Source organism: Schistocerca nitens, chromosome 8, assembly GCF_023898315.1.
Source record: "Schistocerca nitens isolate TAMUIC-IGC-003100 chromosome 8, iqSchNite1.1, whole genome shotgun sequence".
In the NCBI taxonomy this organism is placed as follows: domain Eukaryota; kingdom Metazoa; phylum Arthropoda; class Insecta; order Orthoptera; family Acrididae; genus Schistocerca; species Schistocerca nitens.
This window is the reverse complement of record NC_064621.1, coordinates 250,939,787-250,961,631: the sequence shown is the minus strand read 5'-3', so window position 1 is coordinate 250,961,631 and position 21,845 is coordinate 250,939,787. Positions and strand designations below refer to the sequence as shown.

General features: G+C 43.5%; 1 protein-coding gene and 1 pseudogene across 1 annotated transcript in view; both read left to right on the top strand.

Moving 5' to 3' along the window:
* LOC126199508 (mucin-5AC) overlaps nucleotides 1-21,845 on the top strand; it is an 846,751-nt gene that overhangs the window by 637,014 nt on the left and 187,892 nt on the right. The window contains exons 6-7 of the mRNA XM_049936430.1: nucleotides 2,818-2,997; nucleotides 20,495-20,811. Coding sequence (XP_049792387.1) covers nucleotides 2,818-2,997; nucleotides 20,495-20,811 — 497 coding nt within the window. The remainder of the gene's footprint in view (nucleotides 1-2,817; nucleotides 2,998-20,494; nucleotides 20,812-21,845) is intronic.
* LOC126199898 (5S ribosomal RNA) lies at nucleotides 20,913-21,030 on the top strand (annotated as a pseudogene).

The following is a 21,845-nucleotide window of genomic DNA, read 5'->3' as shown; positions in this document are numbered from 1 at the left end:
GATCGGAACTTTCAGAACATCTCCTGAGGGGACACTATTAATTCTCATGGGGTTATGTGCCTTAGATATTAAAATCAGGTAACAAACAGCCTGGTACTTGGTTAAAAGAGGAGAAATTGAAAAAACTGAAATTCTGGGGGTGCGGAGGGGAGGACTGTGGCAGGAACTCTGGGACAGAGAAGAGACAGGAAGAAGGACATACCAGCTATTGCCAAATATCAAGGAACGGTTCCAACTTTCGCACTTTAAACGAAGCAAGGGATTGCTGCAGTTCCTTACAGGTCACGGGCCGCATGCGGCATATCTTTGCCGGTTCGGGAAGTGGGCTACCGCCCTGTGTGACTGTGGTGCTGAAATTGGGACTCTGGACCACGTGATCTACGAGTGTCCCATTTTTCATGACGTTGCCACCGATCTAAGGCGCCAGTTACCCAAAAAAGACACATACCATCTGATTAGGGATCCAACCACATTCAAGATCATCGATAGTCAGCAAAAGTCCTGAAAGAATATCGTAGGACAATTTATAAATCGTGATCATAATATGACACATTTTTGCATACCCTCTAACAGTACTTGCAGCGACCTCCAGGTTAATGCCCGCCCAGTGCCAGGGGCACGCACAGTGGGGTTAGCTCGGTCGGCACGGCCAAAAACGTTGTAGGTTTATTGATCAACTGGCACATCTGTGAAGCTGCAGAAGTAGCTTGCTAGGACAGTAAAACAGAGTAAAGTTGACTCTATTACTTACCCATACCATAATAAACAAATGGTTCAAATGGCTCTGAGCACTATGGGACTTAAGTTCTGAGGTCATCAGTCCCCTAGAACTTGGAGCTGCTTATACATAACTAACATAAGGACATCACACACATCCATGCCCGAGGCAGGATTCGAATCTGCGACCGTAGCGGTTCCAGACTGTAGCGCCTAGAACCGCTCGGCCACACCTTCACATAATGTAGCAAGTAAGAAGATAGGAAATTTGTCATAATAACACTGCTGCTAAAGTAAATAACTGTATTGCAGACATTAAGAACCACTAATGTATAAGGTGGTGGGTTATTATGTATTAATATCATTGGTTGAATAAAAGATTTTTATTTAAATCCCTTTGACCACTGTGATTATGAAAACTACACGGAACATTGTTTTGACCACAACTGACACTTGCAACGTACTGAGCAGGGGCCGGTCGTGATGAAATACAACAGCGAACTCTGCACGCTTGGCTAGTATCGGTAGATATGTTCAATCATGCAATTCTCTCCGTGTTTCCATGTTGTTGTCCAACCCCTGTATGTCGTCTAGTAAAAACACCAAGAAGCACAGTGAACAGTGAAAGTAAGGTATTGAGACGAAATGTGTTAGAAAAACGCCGAAACGCGGATATCCATGGGACGCAGGCGAACTAAGCACACTTACAGGACGACGCATATGCACAAGTAAGTTCACAAACTTCTACTGAAGATGCTTCACGGATGAAACTTAATGAAGCGCTTATTGTACAATACACAATACCTTTCATTTAGTTGCATTAGACCTATCATATCTCCAAAAATATGGTAGTAACGATAGAAAACATAAAATACCGGGTGATCAAAAAGTCAGTATAAATTTGAAAACTTAATAAACCACGGAATAATGTAGATAGAGAGGTAAAAATTGACACACATGTTTGGAATGACATGGGGTTTTATTAGAGCCGAAAATAAAACAAAATATTGCTTGACGCATGAAAGATCTCTTGCGCGCGTCGTTTGGTGATGATCGTGTGCTCAGCCGCCACTTTCGTCATGCTTGGCCTCCCAGGTCCCCAGACCTCAGTCCGTGCGATTATTGGCTTTGGGGTTACCTGAAGTCGCAAGTGTATCGTGATCGACCGACGTCTCTATTGGTTGTTGGTTGTTTTGGGGAAGGAGACCAGACAGCGAGGTCATCGGTCTCATCGGATTAGGATTAAGGAAGGAAGTCGGCCGTGCCCTTTGAAAAGAACCATCCCGGCATTTGCCTGGAGCGATTTAGGGAAATCACGGAAAACCTAAATCAGGATGGCCGGACGCGGGATTGAACCGTCGTCCTCCCGAAAGCGAGTCCAGTGTCTAACCACTGCGCCACCTCGCTCGGTCGGACGTCTCTAGGTATGCTGTAAGACAACATCCGACGCCAATGCCTCACCATAACTCCGGACATGCTTTACACTGCTGTTCACAACATTATTCCTCGACTATAACTGTTGTTGAGGAATAATATTGGACATATTGAGCATTTCCTGTAAAGAACGTAATCTTCGCTTTGTCTTACTTTGTTATGCTAATTAGTGCTATTCTGATCAGATGAAGCGCCATCTGTCGGATATTTTTTGAACGTTTGTAACTTTTTGGTTCTAATAAAACCCCATGTCATTCCAAGCATGTGTGTCAATTTGTACCTCTCTATCTACATTATTCTGTGATTTATTCAGTTTTCAAATTTATAGTGACTATTTGATCACCCTGTATGTCGATAAATATTTTAATTAAGCTGCAGCTCTTACGAAAGGGATGTTTCTAACGAATATTTCAATGCTTTCGGCCAAATTTACTTCTAAGTTACTCTGAAGCACGCAGCAAGTACTGTCTGTTCTGTTCTGTAGACCTTGTAACCTCTCGGCGTATATTGAGCTCAGCAATCACTTATATGCCCGTGGCCACCTTTTAGAGAAAGCAAACTGCTTTGACGGCTTTCTACCTCTGGCTTTAAGTCTAGCCTTCGCAGCAGTGCTATGTCCATCTGCAGCGACAAGTGTCTGAGCGACCGCCTCCTGTTCTGTTGCAGTGTGCGCTGCTCAGGGCCCGGTCTACGTGAACCCCGGCTCCGGGGGCGGCCAACCGGCTGCCGCGCAGAGTACGGGGTCGGCGCCACTGGTCACCCAGACGGTGTACGGCTTCCTCGACTTCACGACCACGATCGGCAACACCGTCATGATCTTCTCGCCGCAGAGCGCCCCGCCGGCAGGTACGTGCCAATTTGGACTGCGCTGCTGCGCCGACCGTCTGCCCCGCCTCTAGCCGCGGTCGGCACGACCCCAGCGAAGGTCCAGTTTATCGGTTATGCAAACTCCGCTTTCTCTCGGTCACCTTCGCGGATCGTTATTTCCCTGCCCTTTCGTTACCGCACTATTACCTCATTTGCCGTGATCTTCGTGTCCCTTCTTTGTTTCTTCACAATCCACGGCGGTACTTACGAAATGTCTTCTTGTAGTTCTTGAGCAGTAGTGGAAGACAATCTGTGTTGCTCTCTTACGCCCACAATTGTATGAAACTTTTCAGTTCTTTCGAGTTTAGCTCGTGCTATTGCCATATGGACACAAGCCGACTTGTTCTGGATGTGTTGGATTCGTATGGGGCCGCTCTTACAATAGCCGTCGTCTCTACGATCCCATGTGAATTGACGTTCCGCTATATTCAACCACTTTGTACATGCCTGAATGTCTCTCCTGTCCAATGCATGGCACATAGCCAACATACCTTAAAAAAGAAAAAAAAAAACAACTTATGCCCCTTCCTATGAAAATGGACTGCAGTAGGATACCATTAGTCATCATTTTGTGAGGAGGCGCACGGGATGGGCCGGGGGGTGGGGGGGTGGGGGGGGTGATTTGAAGGTTTGAAGCATTATTCTAATTTATGTGATTCACTCCGTCTCTTCATTTCAGTACAGCCTATATACCCAATGCCCTCAATTAGCTGTTTTACATGTTCCGATGTCTGTCTTCATATGGTTCAAATGGCTCTGAGCACTATAGGACTTAACTTCTGAGGTCATCAGCCCCCTAGAACTTCGAACTACTTAAACCTAACTAACCTAAGGACATCACACACATCCATTCCCGAGGCAGGATTCGAACCTGCGACCATAGCGGTCGCCCGGTTCCAGACTGGAGCACCTAGAACCGCTCGGCCACTCCGGCCGGCTCTCTGTCTTCCCCTACAACTGTTGCTCTCTATAAACCCCTCTATTACCACCTGTTCTCTATTGCCTTACAAAAAGCGAGGGTCATTTTTCAAGTAAAAATCGATAGCGCATCGCGTCTGCGCATCCTGTCATGTGACGTCTGTTCACGGACGGCCACTCTTCGACAGTCTCTTACTGTGCCGCCATTACGTTTCACGTCGCACCTCTCTGCCGGTGTTGGGTGTATGGTTATACTGCTTTGTTTGTCGCCATGTAAATCAGTAATCCTGTCGACTGTGAAGTGCGCTTGCTTATTCGGTTCTTAAATACAAAACAAGTTCGTCCCGCGGAAATTTACCGGCGGCTTGTTGAAGTTTATGATCCAGGTGTAATGAATGATGTAACTGTGCGTAACTGCTGTAGACCGTTTAATGAAGGAAGGACAAATGTTCATGGTGAAGAACGACTTGTACGGCCAACTGTCATGAATGAAGACTTGACACAAAAAGTTGATGACGCATTTCGTCAAAATAGGCACTTCACTATTGGCGAGCTTGATCAGCTATTTCCACAAGTTTCAATATCAGTAGTTTATCACATAATTACTGACAAACTTCACTACAAAAAAAAAGTGTGTGAGATGAGTACCGAAAATGTTGATAGAAGAACACAAAAAGCAAAGCAAACGGTACACTCTTTGTCCGGTTTGGATCGCTATCACAAGGATGGTAACGAGTTCTTGAGTCACTTTGTGACCGTTGATGAAAAGTGAGTTGCGCACTACACTCCAGAGGATAAACGACAATCCAGTGAATGGCATCATTCAAACTCCCCGACAAAACTACTAAAATTCAAACAAGAACCTTCAACACTGAAAATCGTGGCCACGGTTTTTTGGGAGTGGAAATATATTTTTCTGTTATACTTTTTGTCATTGGAAATGGCAATAAATGATGAGAGGTATTGAGAAATATTACTAAAGCTTAGGCACGCTATTCAAAATCGACTGCGTCGTTCTGCTTCACGACAATGCTCGGCCTCGCGTTGCGGCAAGAACAAAGACGCAACTGGACAAGTTCCATTGGCAATTTCTGGATCATCCACCATACAGGTCTCATTTAGCGCCATCAGAATTTCATCTGTTTCCGAAACTGAAGGAATTTCTTTGTGGAAAGCGCTTGGAAAATGATGTCATGTTGAAAGAAACTGTAACTAACTGGTTTAACGGTCAGGCGACAGAGTTCTTTGATGCTGGTATCCAAAAGTTTGTGCCACGACTTGACGAATGTAGAAATAATCATGGCGACTGTGTTGAAAAGTGAAAAAATGTGCATATTATAGTTTGAAATAAAATTTACGTTCATAAACCGAGTTGCTTTAATTTCGTTACAAATCGGTTCTTACTTTAAAAATGACCTTCGTATGTCCTATCATCCTGTCCATCTACTTCATTTTCCATATATACCTTTCCTCATTTCGTATCATATCAATCGACTGAAGTTCTAAAATTCTGTAACACCTCGTATCAAATGAATTGACTCTCTTTGATTCCATCTTCCCCCTAATCCATAATTCACTTCCATACGATATCATTAGCCCCGATGGGCTCACATAGAAATTATTTTCCCAAATTAAAGCCTACTACTAATATACTTATTTTAGTGAAGTATGCACCCTTTGCCTTTGCTAGTCTCTTACTGAATCCCTTTTCTTCATGCATCATGGATTATTATGCTAAGAGTTCTCATCTTCGTATCATGACTAGTTTCTGTCAGAAAAAGCTAACCTAACTGCCTGCAACCTCGATGCCTTGATATAAGATGGAATACGGAATACGAAAACTTTAGCCGGTAGGATATAGTAAGTTTCAGTGACTCCCACACGTGGTGCAGTTGAAGTAAGATAAAGGCACAAATAGTTAAAGTTCCATAGAACAAATCAGTCCTTTCTTGAACATGGTTCGCAGGCATGTAACTTTCTGGAGGAGATTATTTGGACTTTGGCTCTCAATTTTCAATCACAACGATAGCAATTTCGACCTTAGGATCATTTCCTTGTAAACTATTACTTGCCTAAGCATTCGTAAAAGTAAATCATCGTTTTCTGACATAGATAAGTATTTCATGTCACAGTCAAACACTTTTCAAATCTGGGCGAGGTTTGGGACTAGTATCCCTATCCGGCAGAAAGGTTTAATCTGTTAGCAAGTTGCAAAACAGGGCACATACTACTGCAGAGTGAAAGGTTCAGTGTACAACAAACAGGTGTCACGTTTATATAATCGATTCATCCCTGGGTAACGAAACTGAAGATGCGAGTATCTTAGTTAGTGCGATTATCAAAGCGAGAGCTTGCTATAGCCGAGAACTCTTAAGTAATTTATACCGTTAAAGATGTGATGATACTTGTACTGTCACAATATGAATGATTTGTCGACTCACGAACTCACGTTCGGTACACAATCCGCGAAAACCTTAAAAGACGCCAAAATTCATAATTGATGGCATATATATTGAAGAGGAAAAGAATACTTCACATATTAATTCTAATAACTTCTGTCCTTAGGCATAACCGTTTCGTCTGCGGAACTGATATCACGTTACAGTGGAGCGACACTTACCCAGCAAGGAACTGTACGAATCCTGAAGAAGACTTTCTTTTTTTATGGGGGTGGGGGGTTGAGTATCGTCAACCATCAGTCTTCTGACTCGTACTATACGGCCTCCCACGAATTCCTCTCCTGTGCCAACGTCTTTATCTCAGAGTAGGATGATCGTCAGCTATTGTTGTCTGCTAGGTATATTCCAATCTCTCTCTTCACCTTGAATTTTTACCCTTTACAGCTTCGTCTAGTACCATGGAAGTTATTCGTGATATCTTAAAACATGTCCTACACGCTGTCTCTTCTCCTTGTCAACGTTTTTCAAATGTGCTTTTCTTAGATGATTCTCCGGAGAGTCTCACGGTTTGGGTAGCAAGTGGAACATAGGATTATGTGCCAAACCTCCCGCCAAATTTCAAGGTACTGTCAACTGAAAGTGAAGCGCTACCAATTCGATTGTGTACGTACACAATTTAGCTACAGAATGATGCGATAGAAACTAATTCTCTATAAACAGATGGCGAAAGGGTTGATACATATTGTTAGAAAGAACGTGCCAACTTGGATGTGGAATTTTCTTATTTCAAAGAACTACGTAAGGCATCTCCGGCACTGTTAACGAAGGAATAACGAAATACAAAAGCCTCAACTAGATGAGATGCCATTACTTCAAACTTTTCGGAAAACTCTTACAAATAACTTTAAAATTTTTCGGCTGAAGAAGTAGAGACCCTCGTAAACCAAAAGAAGCTCGAGAACTTTTCAAAACGTTCTTCCAGAACCGCTTTTCTCCACGGTCACTGCTACGCCAGCGAGGATAGTTAAAACTGGTCTTTGTACTTACTGAGCTTCTACGTTGATGTAATAGTTTGTTTGTTAAGTGCGCAGTTAAAAATCATTTTAGACACACGTGTAGAACAAAGGCATGTAATAGAGAACCAGCACACGTACCGTTTCTGCATGCCCCGTGGAACGTAAACACTAAGTGAAACACCCGAAAACTGTAGACGCTTTACGAATGGTTTGCAGACCGTAATGAGCCTTTCTGTGGTATACGAAACAAGTGAATAGTACTTGAAGGACGCTACGAACATTCCTTCGCAGAGAATGTTGTCGAAACAATTACTGCCTGACAAGCAAGCAAAGAGAACTGTGCTCATTAACACACAGTTAGCTGGCAGATGAAGTGGATTGTTCGTCTGGGAGCAAGTGGGGCGTAATGAGTGTGACGATTGCGCAAGGGTTTTAAAACACTCTCGACGCAGTGTGTCTCCAGCACGCCAACTAAATCATACATTAGCTGCTGCTCACTCTTGAAGATCGTATCTACATGAGAATACGTCCACCGTTTCACTGCTTTTACTGCAGCTGTTTAATTTCCGGCTTGTCAATGTTATGTTCGTTAACTGATGTGTGGGCTAGGTAAATAGTGTAAATAATATCACTTTTTTTTCTACATGGGTTACTTCTTTAAGAAGCATCACAACGAGGGTTTACATCGCAGGGTTTTGTTCAAATGGTTCAAATGGCTGTGAGCACTATGGGACTTAACTTCTGAGGTCATCAGTCCCCTAGAACTTAGAACTACTTAAACCTAACTAACCTAAGCACATCACACACATTCATGCCCGAGGCAGGATTAGAATCTGCGACCGTAGCGGTCGCGCGGTTCCAGACTGAAGCGCCTAGAACCGCTCGGCCACTCCGGCCGGCTAATTCGATGTCTTTGCATGTCAAGAGATGACTATCTTGAATACACAGAGACACACGCAACAAATACTACTATACTACAGAACATGGTCCTTGTCATCTGTTTGAAAAGTTAGTGCTTTCCTAAACAGGTCCCTGTAATGTGAGTGTGCCTAACACGTGACCTGGGGTTGAGGTATTTATCGTTCCTGCTTGGAAAACTGAAATACCAACTCACAAAAGGCTAATGAGGTAAGTCTGTGCAGTGTTTCATTCATAGTAATAAGACAGGTACAGAATACTGCAGAGCTGTTTTTGGAAGGCTGCTGATTCCCCCTACCCCACTCTTAAATTGATTATAGCAGCCATCTGTCTTGCGGCCAGTCACGGAGGCAGCGCAAAGGCTTAACAGCAGTTTCGGTAGGAGGACTGTCGCGTGTAGGCATTTTGGGAAGAGAGATTAATCACCGAGTCCGGTGTGCTTGAAGGCGTCTCCTTCATCACAAACATTACGAAGCGGAAAGAGGCAGCGGCTCAAAGGCAAACGATCTCTGGTAACAAAGAAGGACCCCATTGATATATAATGAAGATTTGTCGCGGTGGTCAGAGCACACACGTCATTGTATTTTGACTCAGGCTGAGTTACGAATACACAGTGGATCTGATGATCTTGCCAGAAACACTCGCCGGCCGAAGTGGCCGCGCGGTTCTGGCGCTGCAGTCTGGAACCGCGAGACCGCTACGGTCGCAGGTTCGAATCCTGCCTCGGGCATGGATGTGTGTGATGTCCTTAGGTTAGTTAGGTTTAACTAGTTCTAAGTTCTAGGGGACTAATGACCTCAGCAGTTGAGTCCCATAGTGCTCAGAGCCATTTGAACCATTTGAACCAGAAACACTCATGGTTGCTTCTGTAACATTATAACAGCCGTGTACGTCGAATGAGGTGGTGTGCTGAAATGTAAAATACGGTTTACTCCTTACAATTTGTGTATAAATATTAAGTGTAATGAGAAACGGTTACAAAGTCAAAACAATAGAGGAAAGTGCCCTAAAATGGTCTCCCTCTTCTAAAACGGCCCCCTGATCTGGCTGTGCGTTATCCTGAACCCCAGTGGGACAAGTAGTTCAGGCTTCCACCAATCTCTAGCGGAGCGCCTGCTACGCTCACTTCACTTGCTGCTTATCAGTTCGCCATTTCTTGACAATGAAAATAGTTATTAAATTGCGATACAGTTTACGTTACTTCATCTACATGGTGGCAGGTAACCCTTTCTACCTGTATGTGCTCTTAAATACTAAGGTCCAAAGTTATTGTTTATATGACTAATTCACATCATTTTAATGTTCCGTAAACAAATTATTGAGTTAACAAAATATAGGCTACAATCATGTAAACTGGACGCAGTTAAATTGCTTGAACCCGAATCCCTAGTTTATCATGTTAAATGTCTGCCTGTATTAGGGAACACAGTTTCTTGGATTCCTATTGTAGATTCCAGTGACCAAGAAAATGGAATGCGCCTAAAACAACATAAGCTACAGGTGCAGTTAGAGAAAGATGTGCTGTAAAGAGACAAGTAAACAGTTAAACGCTCCAAATAAATAAATAAATAAATAAATAAACACTTATGAGGTTGTCAGAGATGAAGAATGGTACATCTAAGGAAACAGCATAATGAAAAGAAGCAGACACACACTTTTTGGTATGATATTGAAGAATAGCTGGTTTACTGTTGTTCTGCTATGTAAACATGTTTCTGTGGTCTTACTCGTAATGGAGTGTGAAGAGTACCCGTACACCTGAAAGAGATAAATGAAACTGAACACCGTTTCAAAGACGAAATTGCTGAGAAAAAAAGTGAGTTAGTCTTTTTCAATACCACAAAACCAAAGTGCCAGAAAGAAAGAGTACCGGATCATCTTATAGCAGAACTCTTCGGTTCAGAAAGATGATATGTTATACTTATGCTTTGAAATTTGATTTAATTTTGTCTGGTTTAATACCTTTACCTTTTTTCGATCTGCGTTATTTTGATTATTTTTACAAGGGTTCCATTTTGGCACCTATTTTTCAAACTTGCTAAGCGTAAGGTTACTGAAAATCTTTTTTGTATATCTTTTATTTGTATTTTCTAAGACTAAATTGTAAATGGTGCATAACATTATAAAGGAAACAATCGAAACTATGGATAGAAATATCAACAACGTAGGAAAAGACAGATTGCTACTCACCGTAAAGAGAACACGTCGGCCGGCCATTGTGGCCGTGCGGTTCTAGGCGCTTGAGTCTGGAACCGCGTGACCGCTACGGTCGCAGGTTCGAATCCTGCCTAGGGCATGGATGTGTGTGATGTCCTTAGGTTAGTTAGGTTTAAGTAGTTCTAAGTTCTAGGGGACTGATGACCACAGATGTTAAGTCCCATAGTGCTCAGAGCCATTTGAACCATTTGAAGAACACGTCAAGTTGCAAACAGGCACAATTAAAAGACACTCACACATAGCTTTCAGCTGCAGCCTTAGTCAGCAAAACACACACAGACACACACACACCCACACACCCACACACACAGACACACACACACACACACACACACACACACACACACACACACACACACACACACACACAAAGACAAGCAGGCACACGTCACACAAACACGACTACCAACTCCAGCATCTCGGGGCGGAATGCCTGAGATGCTGCAACTGACGGTCCTGTGTGCATCCGGTGTGCTTTGTGTGTGTGTGTGTGTGTGTGTGTGTGTGTGTGTGTGTGTGTGTGTGTGTCTGTGTTTTACTGACGAAGACTGTGGCCGAAAGCTATGTGTGAGTGTCTTTTAATTGTGCCTGTTTGCAACTTGACGTGTTCTTCAAATGGTTCAAATGAATCTGAGCACTATGGGACTTAACATCTGTGGTCATCAGTCCCCAAGAACTTAGAACTACTTAAACCTAACTAACCTAAGGACATCACACACATCCATGCCCTAGGCAGGATTCGAACCTGCGACCGTAGCGGTCACGCGGTTCCAGACTGAAGCGCCTAGAACCGCAAGGCCACAATGGCCGGCCGACGTGTTCTCTTTACGGTGAGTAGCAATCTGTCTTTTCCTATATTGTTGACATTATGAAGTAAATATTACTTGCTTTTATAACGGAAAATTTTATTTCCTATTTTTTGAAACAAAAATGAAATGGGTTTTGGTTTTGGACACTTCCCCCTCTGTATGGTCAAGAGGAAACTTTGTAGGTTGTTAGACCATGTCGTTTCATCTTCCTCTCCTTACACAATCGACGTTTCGACCTCTATACTGGGATGTTTTTCAGTATTTTCAGGTGCCCCGGTTACCCGGAGATTCATGGTTGTTACTGCAACTTATTTTCTGCCGTCTACGACGGATAACGTTTTCGGCGCGAACGGAAAAAAAATGTTACTTCGTCCTTCGTTCAATTAACCAAAGGCATTAGGGCAGCTTGAAAATCCCAGCAGAAGAGCCGAAACGTCGATTCTATAAGACGAAAATGACGTGGCTGAACAGACTAGGAGATTTCACCTTCAACTACAAAGGCCACGAAAATCTTGAGACATACACAATACACACAGTACCTATGATCAATGAAGATGTACGGACTATGTACGGATTCTGACTAGTGGAATGGAAATAAACGTCTTAGCATGGAAAGTAACACGTCTGTGCAGACAATAAGACGTCAACTCAAAGCAACTTCTTACATTCATACCAAAAGAGATGTCGACTGTAGGGTCCTCTTTGTCACGTAGTGAGAAGGTACTCGAGACAAGTTCCGAATTCTGAAAGCCTGATCCTTTCGTTCAGCGATATCGACACTTCGTGTCAAAGATTATGTTTTCGAAGAGACTTGCCCACTGACCCGATGCGAAGGTTTATAACTTGTAATGAAGGAGGTGAGGGAGAGGATATTCGAGGTCACCGTAATGGTTTTATTAGGGTGTGGGCAATCCTTGGGTGGGTTCTACGTGCGGGCTTCCTTTCTCGCGCCGAGGTCACGTCAACCGTCACACCTGCTGTTCAGCCATTGGCGTCTTGAGATCCGGTTCGAAAGGATGCAAAGTTTTGTGATACGCCTCTCATTTCTTAGCTGCTGTTTGCATCTCGGTTGTAAGTTACATGGATAAGGAAAAAAGAAATATGCCTGTATTCTGTAAAGCGGTATATTACCCGAGATACTTTCCTCGAGACGTTTCCAATAAGTCTGGACCATTCAACCAATCACACTGCGGCAAGTTCTTTCGTTCTCCTAAATACGTAGTTACGCTACACGTTGCACAGATGATGGCATGTGCTCGTAAGCGAATTCTTTCTCTAAGGATATTCGGCCACTTTCTAAACGCTGGAAAAGTTGCGTTGGACGTATGGGAGAGGAAATGTGTCAAAAAATGGCATAGCTTTGTGTAGTGTGGTTAAAACGTTTTTTTTTAAATATTTCCGACATGCCCGTGACTCGTTCTCATATCACGCAAACAAAAATAGCAAAATGAAAGAGAAAAATATGCGTTACTTCTGCCAAACGTAAGCAAGTATTCCCAAATAGAATCGTTTCTGGCAGCGCCAAAGTAGATTAGAAGCTTCTTATGTTCATAATCTTATCTGTTTTATAAATTTATATTTCATACAGAGTTTTTGTTGGTTTTCGCGTGAAGTATTACGTATTCAGATGTGTGGAAACTCGTGGACGGGGGGCTGGGGATGAGGACAGGATTTTTTTTTGGGGGGGGGGGAGGGGGGGGAGCGGCGTGGGTTATCGTGGCACGCGGGGGAAAACGACACAACTTTCTCTCGACAGTAAATAAATCTATAATCATACAATCTAGTGACTGTACTGGTCTTTACTTTCACTGATTAATAAGTAACTGATCGTTTAGTTTGATCGCTATGCTCAATGCTAATACGGTCACAGTGGGAAAAACAAAACAAAGCGTACAACAGGTTATGTTTGTTATTACTCAGTCTCCTAACCACGGAAAAGCTTGCGACTATTAGAGAACCTTGATATTTAAATTAAGTCTACTTATAAGAGGTTGTTATTTGTTTTAATTGAAGGGGACAGTTAAAAATAAGTTGAAAGAGGCCAAAGTTCTTTAATTCTTGATTTATTTTCCACAAAATGACGCTAATACTGTGGAGAGGTGCCAAATTATAGGGAAGACTGCATGGAGAAAACGCAACATGGTAACCTCAGCTGCACAGCTGACGAATGCATAGTGAGTGAGACAAAATCACAAATTAAAAGTAAATTCAGCAACCTCAGTTGCGTACCAGAACAAGTAAGCTGCTTGCTGCTCAGAACATGGATCATGGTACCGCAGATTGCGGCAGTTTCAGTCCGCCAAAACCAGATAAGTGTGCAAAAATCAGCACCAGATTGCAGCCGGGAGACACATAGCTACGAATCTTTGTTCTCCATCCTCAACTCTCTACTTTCCTAAGAACTTAACATGGAGGAGACAACATAATGCTTCTGTCAATGCGATGGACGAGAATATCAGTCATCTGAGAAAAAGAAAAAACAAGGAAAACACTAGAAACTTCCCACTCTTGGTGTACAAAATGCACATTAACAAATATGAGGTTGGTACCAGCCTGGAACAGTGCATCCTCAATTGGTTGGCTTCGTTATGCCAAGCACAGTGGTGTGTGGTGTGAAGAAGGGGGGGGGGGGGGTGGGAGGGAGGCAACACATTCGATTGAATATACGTAAATTTTTGGATTGAAAGCAATCGATTATCTTAACTAGCCGGGCTGAGCTACGGCTTCTTGTCCTTTGCTGTTAATGCTAAAAAAACATAAATGTCATGTTCAGTTATTCTCTGCGACAGCGGTGGTGGCACAGTATATTCTGTCCTCAGTGAAGACTGGCGCCAGCTCTATCCACAAAGGTAGGGAGGAAGCTACTGCTGCACTTCCGCGAAAAATGGCCATCTCCATACGAATGCTTGCCTTTTCTAGAGATTCACTGACGGCCTTCTGCTGACAAACAGGAACGAGGGACCACACTGGAAGTGCACAATCCCAGGAAGAAAAATGCAAAGCTTTCCCTTTAGCAATTATATCCAGTAATCACTAAAAAATAGCCACTAAACAGTTTCAGAAATGTTAAACAATATTGCTCTGCAATATGTCATAGCAATGACACAACCGTTTCCTCACTACTGAAGATATGTGGTAAAGTGATGTCAAGTTTCATTACTGCTGAAACAAGTTCGGTGATCATTTGTATTTATAAATCTTCCTATCTTTCTCGAGAATTTATCGCTGTACATTTGAGAATACATTTCTATTCCGTACAGCCTATTCTGTGTCCATTCTTTAGTCTAACTCTACATGCGTCTGCTCGCAGTAACATTCCATGAAGCTGAGGAATGTTTCAACTTAGTTCAAGAACACAAGACAATATCAATCAAAAGCTTTTTCGACTGTAACAATACTTCATAGAACGCAAATTCTATACTTTTGCAGGTGATTCAAGTAAAGGGATGAAAAAATACCAGTCTAGTTACTGAGCGGACAGCTAACGAAATACTCGAAAAAAAAATTAAGAACAAATGAAAGAAGTAGAAAACGTTCCATTTCTGGGCTAACTAATACACTGTAACTTCAATTGGAAAACCCGTTGCCTGGATTTAATGAACTGCCTTGGTTCAGCTATGTTACGCATGATTACTGTTATGGCGATGTAGAAATTCAAATAAACCTATTTCATTGTGCCTATTTCCATACACTAATCAGTTATGGAAATATTATTTTGGGAAAATTCAAGTTACAGAGAATGTATCTTCAGAATATAGAACAGTGTTGTTGCAGTTATACCTGACGTTAATCATAGAACATCCCGCAGAAATCCGTTCAAAACAACGGAATATTTTGACAAATATTTCATAATACATAGATTTGTAAGTGACCTCTGTCATTAGCAATATATTTCTGTTTACAGAAAATTTTGAAGAGCTTGAATACTACACTAGGACGAAAAACCCTCTGCAGTGACTTCATTTGTACAGAAAAGTGTCCAACCCTAGGGTATGCATGTACTTAAGGATCTCCCAGAGCACATTTTCATGTGGATAATGTGGAAAGACTCTGAATTAAAGAACTATATGTTGCGCAATATAATTAGAATTAGCACTGTAACACAGTAATGCAAAGTCGTTTCACTATATTACATTTAAATTAAATGTTCGACGTTGACTTCTTTTCACATCTCAGAGACCAGTCGCTGTGGGATCTATTGAATATGACTAATGTAATGTAACTTCATTTTTCGTATCCGGTAAGGAAAAGTGAACTAGGAATGCGTCCTTAGTTGTTTGCTCTTCATCGTGCTTTGCCCTAACATTAATTGCATCTCAAATATGCCTAAGATGCTCTCATAGAAAACTCAGACACAAAAACACACACACACTATACTATTTAGCCAGTGTGAACACCCGTGCCTTATGCTCAACGCTATTCATTCCAGTCTGCCACTGCTTCCCGCCCAGATATTCCGTTTTACGAGATAATTTGCGCAATTAGATGAGATATGAATGGAAACACCCCGACTCTTGCGCCGTTTCTCCGAACTCGGCTTGAATGATTTACGGTTGCGCGAGTTACATTAACCCAGACTCACCTCGGCTTTAAATTTATCCGGCAACCTCGGCGTCGCGCGGGAAAGTAGAATTTAATTGCCGTATAAAAGAAAGACTCGAGGGCCAATTTGTTATTCTGTACTGCGGCACAGAGATTGGGAAACTTTGGTAACCACACCAGTTGGAGCGCTTGCTACCCCGGTTAAGAGTCGTCATCGCGTTCGAGAGAAATGACGGCGGAGCCGGAGAGGATGGTTTACGATGTCGGAAAATCGCCTCCTGCGACCGATGTAGAATTACCTCGCAGTAAATTGCTGGTTCGGGCTTTATGACCCATGAAATTTTGAACGAGTTACGTGGAAGCCCGCCGCGGAAAAATCAACCATTGTCGTATCCAGCTATGATGTATGACATGTTGCGTGTTGGCTTTACAAACGTTACGTGCAGAAGTACCGAGACGCGTTTCTAGAAGTTTATATCGTTCACAACAGATGAAGTCAGCTGTCAGATGTGTGGCAGCAATACTACAAAGTATTCGTCATTACGTACCTTTATAGGGTTGGGCCGTAGTTTACATCAGAGAAGGAAACAGCTGTTTTCATTGACAGATGTAATACAGTTCAAAAATTTATGCTACTCGCATCCAGATTCAAATACGACTGTCGCTGTACAAAGTATTTTAACGCCAATTCCATAAAGTGAGACAGAAGCCTGCAGGGGTATTATAATCTTTGGGGTTTCAACAGGCGACTGCATGAGAACTGCAAGCCACACAGAAAGATGACGTCTGTTAGTGGACAGAACATCTTTGAATGTTTTGATTCATCATACACATCACGGTGTCGCCACAAAGGGCAAACGTATCTGAACATATAGACCAGGGGGGAGCAGCAACTCGTCGTGACATGGAAACAATGAGGACTTGGTAGGCCTTTGGAGGGAATTTGCACCAAATATGCACACAGAAGTCACCTAATTCCCGTAAATTATTGGAGGGGGTGATGAAATCTGACGCCACGTTCGATCACATCCCAGATGTATTCGACTGGGTTCAGATCTGGCGGGATGGGAGGCCAGCACATCAATTGGAACTCGCCAATGTGTTCCTCGAACCACTCCCACACACTCCTGGCCTTTCGACACGGCGCTTTATCTTGTTGAAAAATGCCACTGCCTTTGGGAAACATGATCGTAATGAAGGGGTGTAAGTGGTCTGCAACCTGTGTACGATACACCTTGACCCTCATGGCACCACTGAGCCCATGGATGCGCACATTAATGTTCTCCAGAGAATAATGGAGCCGTTGACAGCTTGTCCCCGACCCGCAGTACAAGTGTCAAAGGGCTGTTCCCCTGGAAGACTACGAATTAGCGCCCTATCATTGGCATGGTGAAGAAGGTACCGGGATTCATCAGACCTTGCAGTGCTCTGCTACTGCGGCAACATCCAGTGCCGATAGTCAAGTGCTCGTTTCAGTCGTGGTTGTCGATGTAGTGGTATTAACATTGCACATGCATGGGTCATCGGTTGCGGAGGCCCATCGTTACGAGTGTTCGGTGCACTGTGTGTACAGACACAATTGTACTCTGCCCACCATTGAAGTGCGATATTAGATTCGCCGCAGTTCACTTCTTGTCCTGATTTAGCAGCCTCTCCAGCCTACGACGTCCAACATCTGTAATGAGGGGTAGCCGTCCAACCCTTGGTTCCGGCACATTTTGAAGGCTCCACAGGACTCCTCGAATAGCCGATACGTCGTGGAGTTTCCGAAATGTCCGTGCAGAGCCTCCGGGCCATCACAATCTGCTCTCGGTCAAACTCAGATAGATCGCGCGCCTTCCCCATTCTACACTAGGACAGCATGCTTGCTGATACAACAAACACCGTGCGTGCGTCTCACTAGCAGTCATTGCACGCCAGGTGACGCTGCTATAGCCCGGACGGGTTTACATGGCTGGTAGGGCGGCGGTCAGAATGTTCTGGCTGATCTGTGTATGTTACGCAATCGTATAATCAATGGGTCCTAGAAATTTGCTGTGAAGCGACATTAAGATACCATGAAGAAAGAATTTAAGGATTTAGTTGATAATGAGAGAGCAAACCATTACAACAATCGACAGGCAGGATTCATTGCCCTGTACATCAAGAATAATTTTGTACAAATTTTGGAAGCATGTAGCACGTGAAGAAATTGCTGCTACAAACAGTATGTTTTACCAAGTCGCATGCACTTTTCGACTGTCAGCTGCAACAGTTTTCGGTGGAATTTAACGAAGAGCAGGAGACTTTATAAATTACTGCAAAGTGCGTTAGTTAAATCAAGGGGCATGACTGCAATGATTTCTCGATTTAAAACCTGCTATTGTTGAATTTGTCAAGGAAAAAAGGAGTCCAGGGAGGAAAATTAGAACATCCGGAACGGATTTGCACACCTATCATTTTAAGTGGACTTGACTGCACACTTGCAAAAGTGAAACATAGCAAGGTGAGAAATAACTTCCTTCTTATTTGATGGGGATGCACTGAAACGTAAAACCGCATTATTGAAGAGACACATTCTGACCAAAACAGTAGAGTTCGGTAAGCTCACTGGCTTAAAGAAAACGCGACGTTTAAAGAATCCATTGTAGCCTTGAAGTTTCCGACACTGACAAACTTAGATCTGTTGTAGACACTGTTTGTCGATTCAGTTGAAAGCACCTCTGTGCATATGTAGATCTAAGTTATTGATCTGCCAGGTAATTCCTCTTCTAAAGACAACACTGCTTCGTAATAACGTAGCAAAAGTGCTACAATATTATGATCAACATTTGTGTGTGGAAGACCTTAGGAAACTGAGTCACGATGACGTGGTAACTTCAGTGCAAAAATCTGTGAAACTATCTGCGTCTATCTATACGCCGACAGTTTGTTCCAGATGAAAATTATATGATGTCCTCAGAGCGCCAAAAATAATAAAATCTTTTTGAAAATTTGTTTCCCTTGTGTTCTTTGCTTTTGATAAATGTGAAATATAAAACCAAGTCACATGCAGTACGACCTCATTGCCATGTAAATGCGGCACGTTCACAGTATCCGCCTCTTCTCCTCCTTGTTCTCAGATAACATGGCACTGGCAAGTGGGCGGGGGGGTGGAGGGGGTAAGGGGGGGAGGGGGGAAGAGGAAAGTGTGCAGCGAGGCTGAGTGCTACGGCACTCGTTCCAGTGCACGGTTCGTGAGCCGAACTCTTGGCCACTCCTCATGTCCACAAATCATCTGCTCCATATTGTCAAATAGAATAGCTTGCGCCTGTAGAAGGCAACTCAGTAAACTGATTTCCAAAGCGAGCTGCTGTCGTTGTTCCTTCCTGGGTAGCAGTAACAACAGCGACTTCAATGAATTACACGTACATAATGACATTTTCTACATCGCAAACGGTGTACATATTGAGTACCTACAGCATGAGTTAAGAACTTGGAAAGACGCTCAGTACATTATTATGGATGTCTTGCAGTTTTCGCACAGTCATTTTTTGAAACCCTGGAATTATTTAGGAAGAACACTGTATATACGCTATGATATGACATCGAATATTTATTCTGTACACTGGCGTGACACCGGAATTCTAGTAGCAGAATAAAACCATCTACAGCTGTAAGCGTAAAATGCTGGTTTTAGACCCTTTCACTACCATTTGGACGAATGTGTCCCATGTCAGTTTATCGGAAAAGCAGTGGGAATTTCTTGCACATTATAAGTACGTGTCAGGGTCCTGCAGGTTAACGGAAGCTTTCTAATAGTTTTCACATTTCTTATAATTATAGACTGCACATGTAGATTGCGCTCTCTCCGAGATTCATTGTTATCCATCTATCCTGCGCCTTCATATAGGCAACCCAATGAACAGATCCGTAAAATAGGCTGCTGTAGCACCCTGCTGGACAGTTCACGAGAATGAACTTCACGCACGCGTTGGCGTTGCTGCGTCATAAATGTTGCCCCTACTCAGGACCTGTAAAGTAAGTTAAAGGTTGGAGAGATGTGCTATCAGCCGACGTGTTTCTGTTTTCAGCAAGTGTGATAATTCTGGCGCAGTCATCTTCTGAAACACCAGGGCTCCTTATAAATAACCCCGTATGTCCCACCATTACCCGCATTGGAAAACTAAATGGATGGAAATACTTTTTTCATATTGTTACTTCTGACTGCGAACTGTACGTTGATGTCTGTGATTCAGTAAGAAAACTGGTACTGAAGAGAAACTTGTTCATACAGATTGGCGTGCCCATATTACAAGCAATTAATGAATATGATTTATAACGAAATGCACTTTTCTTACTCATGAGATACAGTTACAACTTGCTTATAATTAAAAAGGTCGTTACGTGTATTCGTAGTCTCCTCTAACGCTGAGCCGGCCGCGGTGGTCTAGCGGTTCTGGCGCTGCAGTCCGGAACCGCGGGACTGCTACGGTCGCAGGTTCGAATCCTGCCTCGGGCATGGATGTGTGTGATGTCCTTAGGTTAGTTAGGTTTAAGTAGTTCTAAGTTCTAGGGGACTTATGACCTAAGATGTTGAGTCCCATAGTGCTCAGAGCCATTTTTTTGAACTAACGCTGAACACACTTTATAGCAGTCTCGTGCAGTGATTTATGTGGGTTTAACGTCTCATCCGCAGGAGCTGCGCCGAGCCCGAAACCGACCACGAAGACGACCGTGATCGAGACTCGACCGCCGACCACCAGCAGCGCGGCGCCGCCAGCGGCTATCAAGCCCAGCAAGACCGTCTCCAGCGACCCCACGTCGGACAAGAAGGCCCGGCCCGCATCCAACGTGGAGGTGCGCGTCGGCGCTCCGGCCACTGTCGTCTTCTCCAGCGTGGTCGAAGTGCGCAAACCGGCCGCCTCCAGCAAGGTGCAGGTGCTGACCGGGCCGGCCTCCAGCGAGGTCCACGTCCAGAACAGGCCGCCCTCCAGCGTCGTCCACATCGTCAAGGTTCGTCTGCCCTCCATGTTCACATTGTCAGATGGCAGGCAAGCGATTCGCCTCTAGTTAACTAGAAGCATAAAATCATTTTCAGTCCCGTTCTATCAAAAGGCAACGGCCTTGCCGCAGTGGATACACCGGTTCCCGTCAAATCACCGAAGTTAAGCGCTGTCGGGCGTGGCCAGTACTTGGATGGGTGACCATCCGGGCCGCCATGCGCTGTTGTCATTTTTCGGGGTGCACTCAGCCTCGTGATGCCAATTGAGGAGCTACTCGACCGAATAGTAGCGGCTCCGGTGAAAGAAAACCATCATAACGACCGGGAGAGCGGTGTGCTGACCACACGTCCCTCCTATCCGCATCCTGCGCTGAGGATGATACGGCGGTCGGATGGTCCTGGTGTGCCACGTGCGGCCTGATGACGGTGTGCTACTGTTCTATCAACGGATTGATTCCTTTTGTAACATAACTGTACTTGAAAAGTTATATACAGTACGTTTAAAGATTATTATTATTGTTATTATTATTATTATTATTGCTTTTTCACATCAAATACACTAGATGCCACGTGCAGCTCTGCTCGCATATCAGCAGTTTTGCTGTGATGAGTGATGATCAGTAAGTTAGCTGCTGTATGTGCAGTGACATCCACTACCCTCAAATGTCTGCTGATTGGGGTAAACGCAGCTTGTTATGTGTGCCTCATTGCCCCAGCGCACGATGCGTCGGCATGTTCAGAAGCGCACACCTTTTCATCGTGCTATTGAAGTAGTTGTACAGTATGCAACAAATAGAGTGGAAGTATGGATCAAACACTCTGAAGTAAAAACACTGTATTCATTACTTTCAATCATTTTACGTAGCACATACCACACAGTAAAATTCCTTTCAGAAATACGGTAATGATTAAAATCGGTAAATAGCTTTTTCGAATCAATTAGTAACCTGTACTATAAAGTTTTAAAGCAGCTCATGTTCTTCCTCAGGGTTCAAGTTATCTTCATACCAAATTTCATCGGAATCGGTTCGGTGGGTTAGTCGTG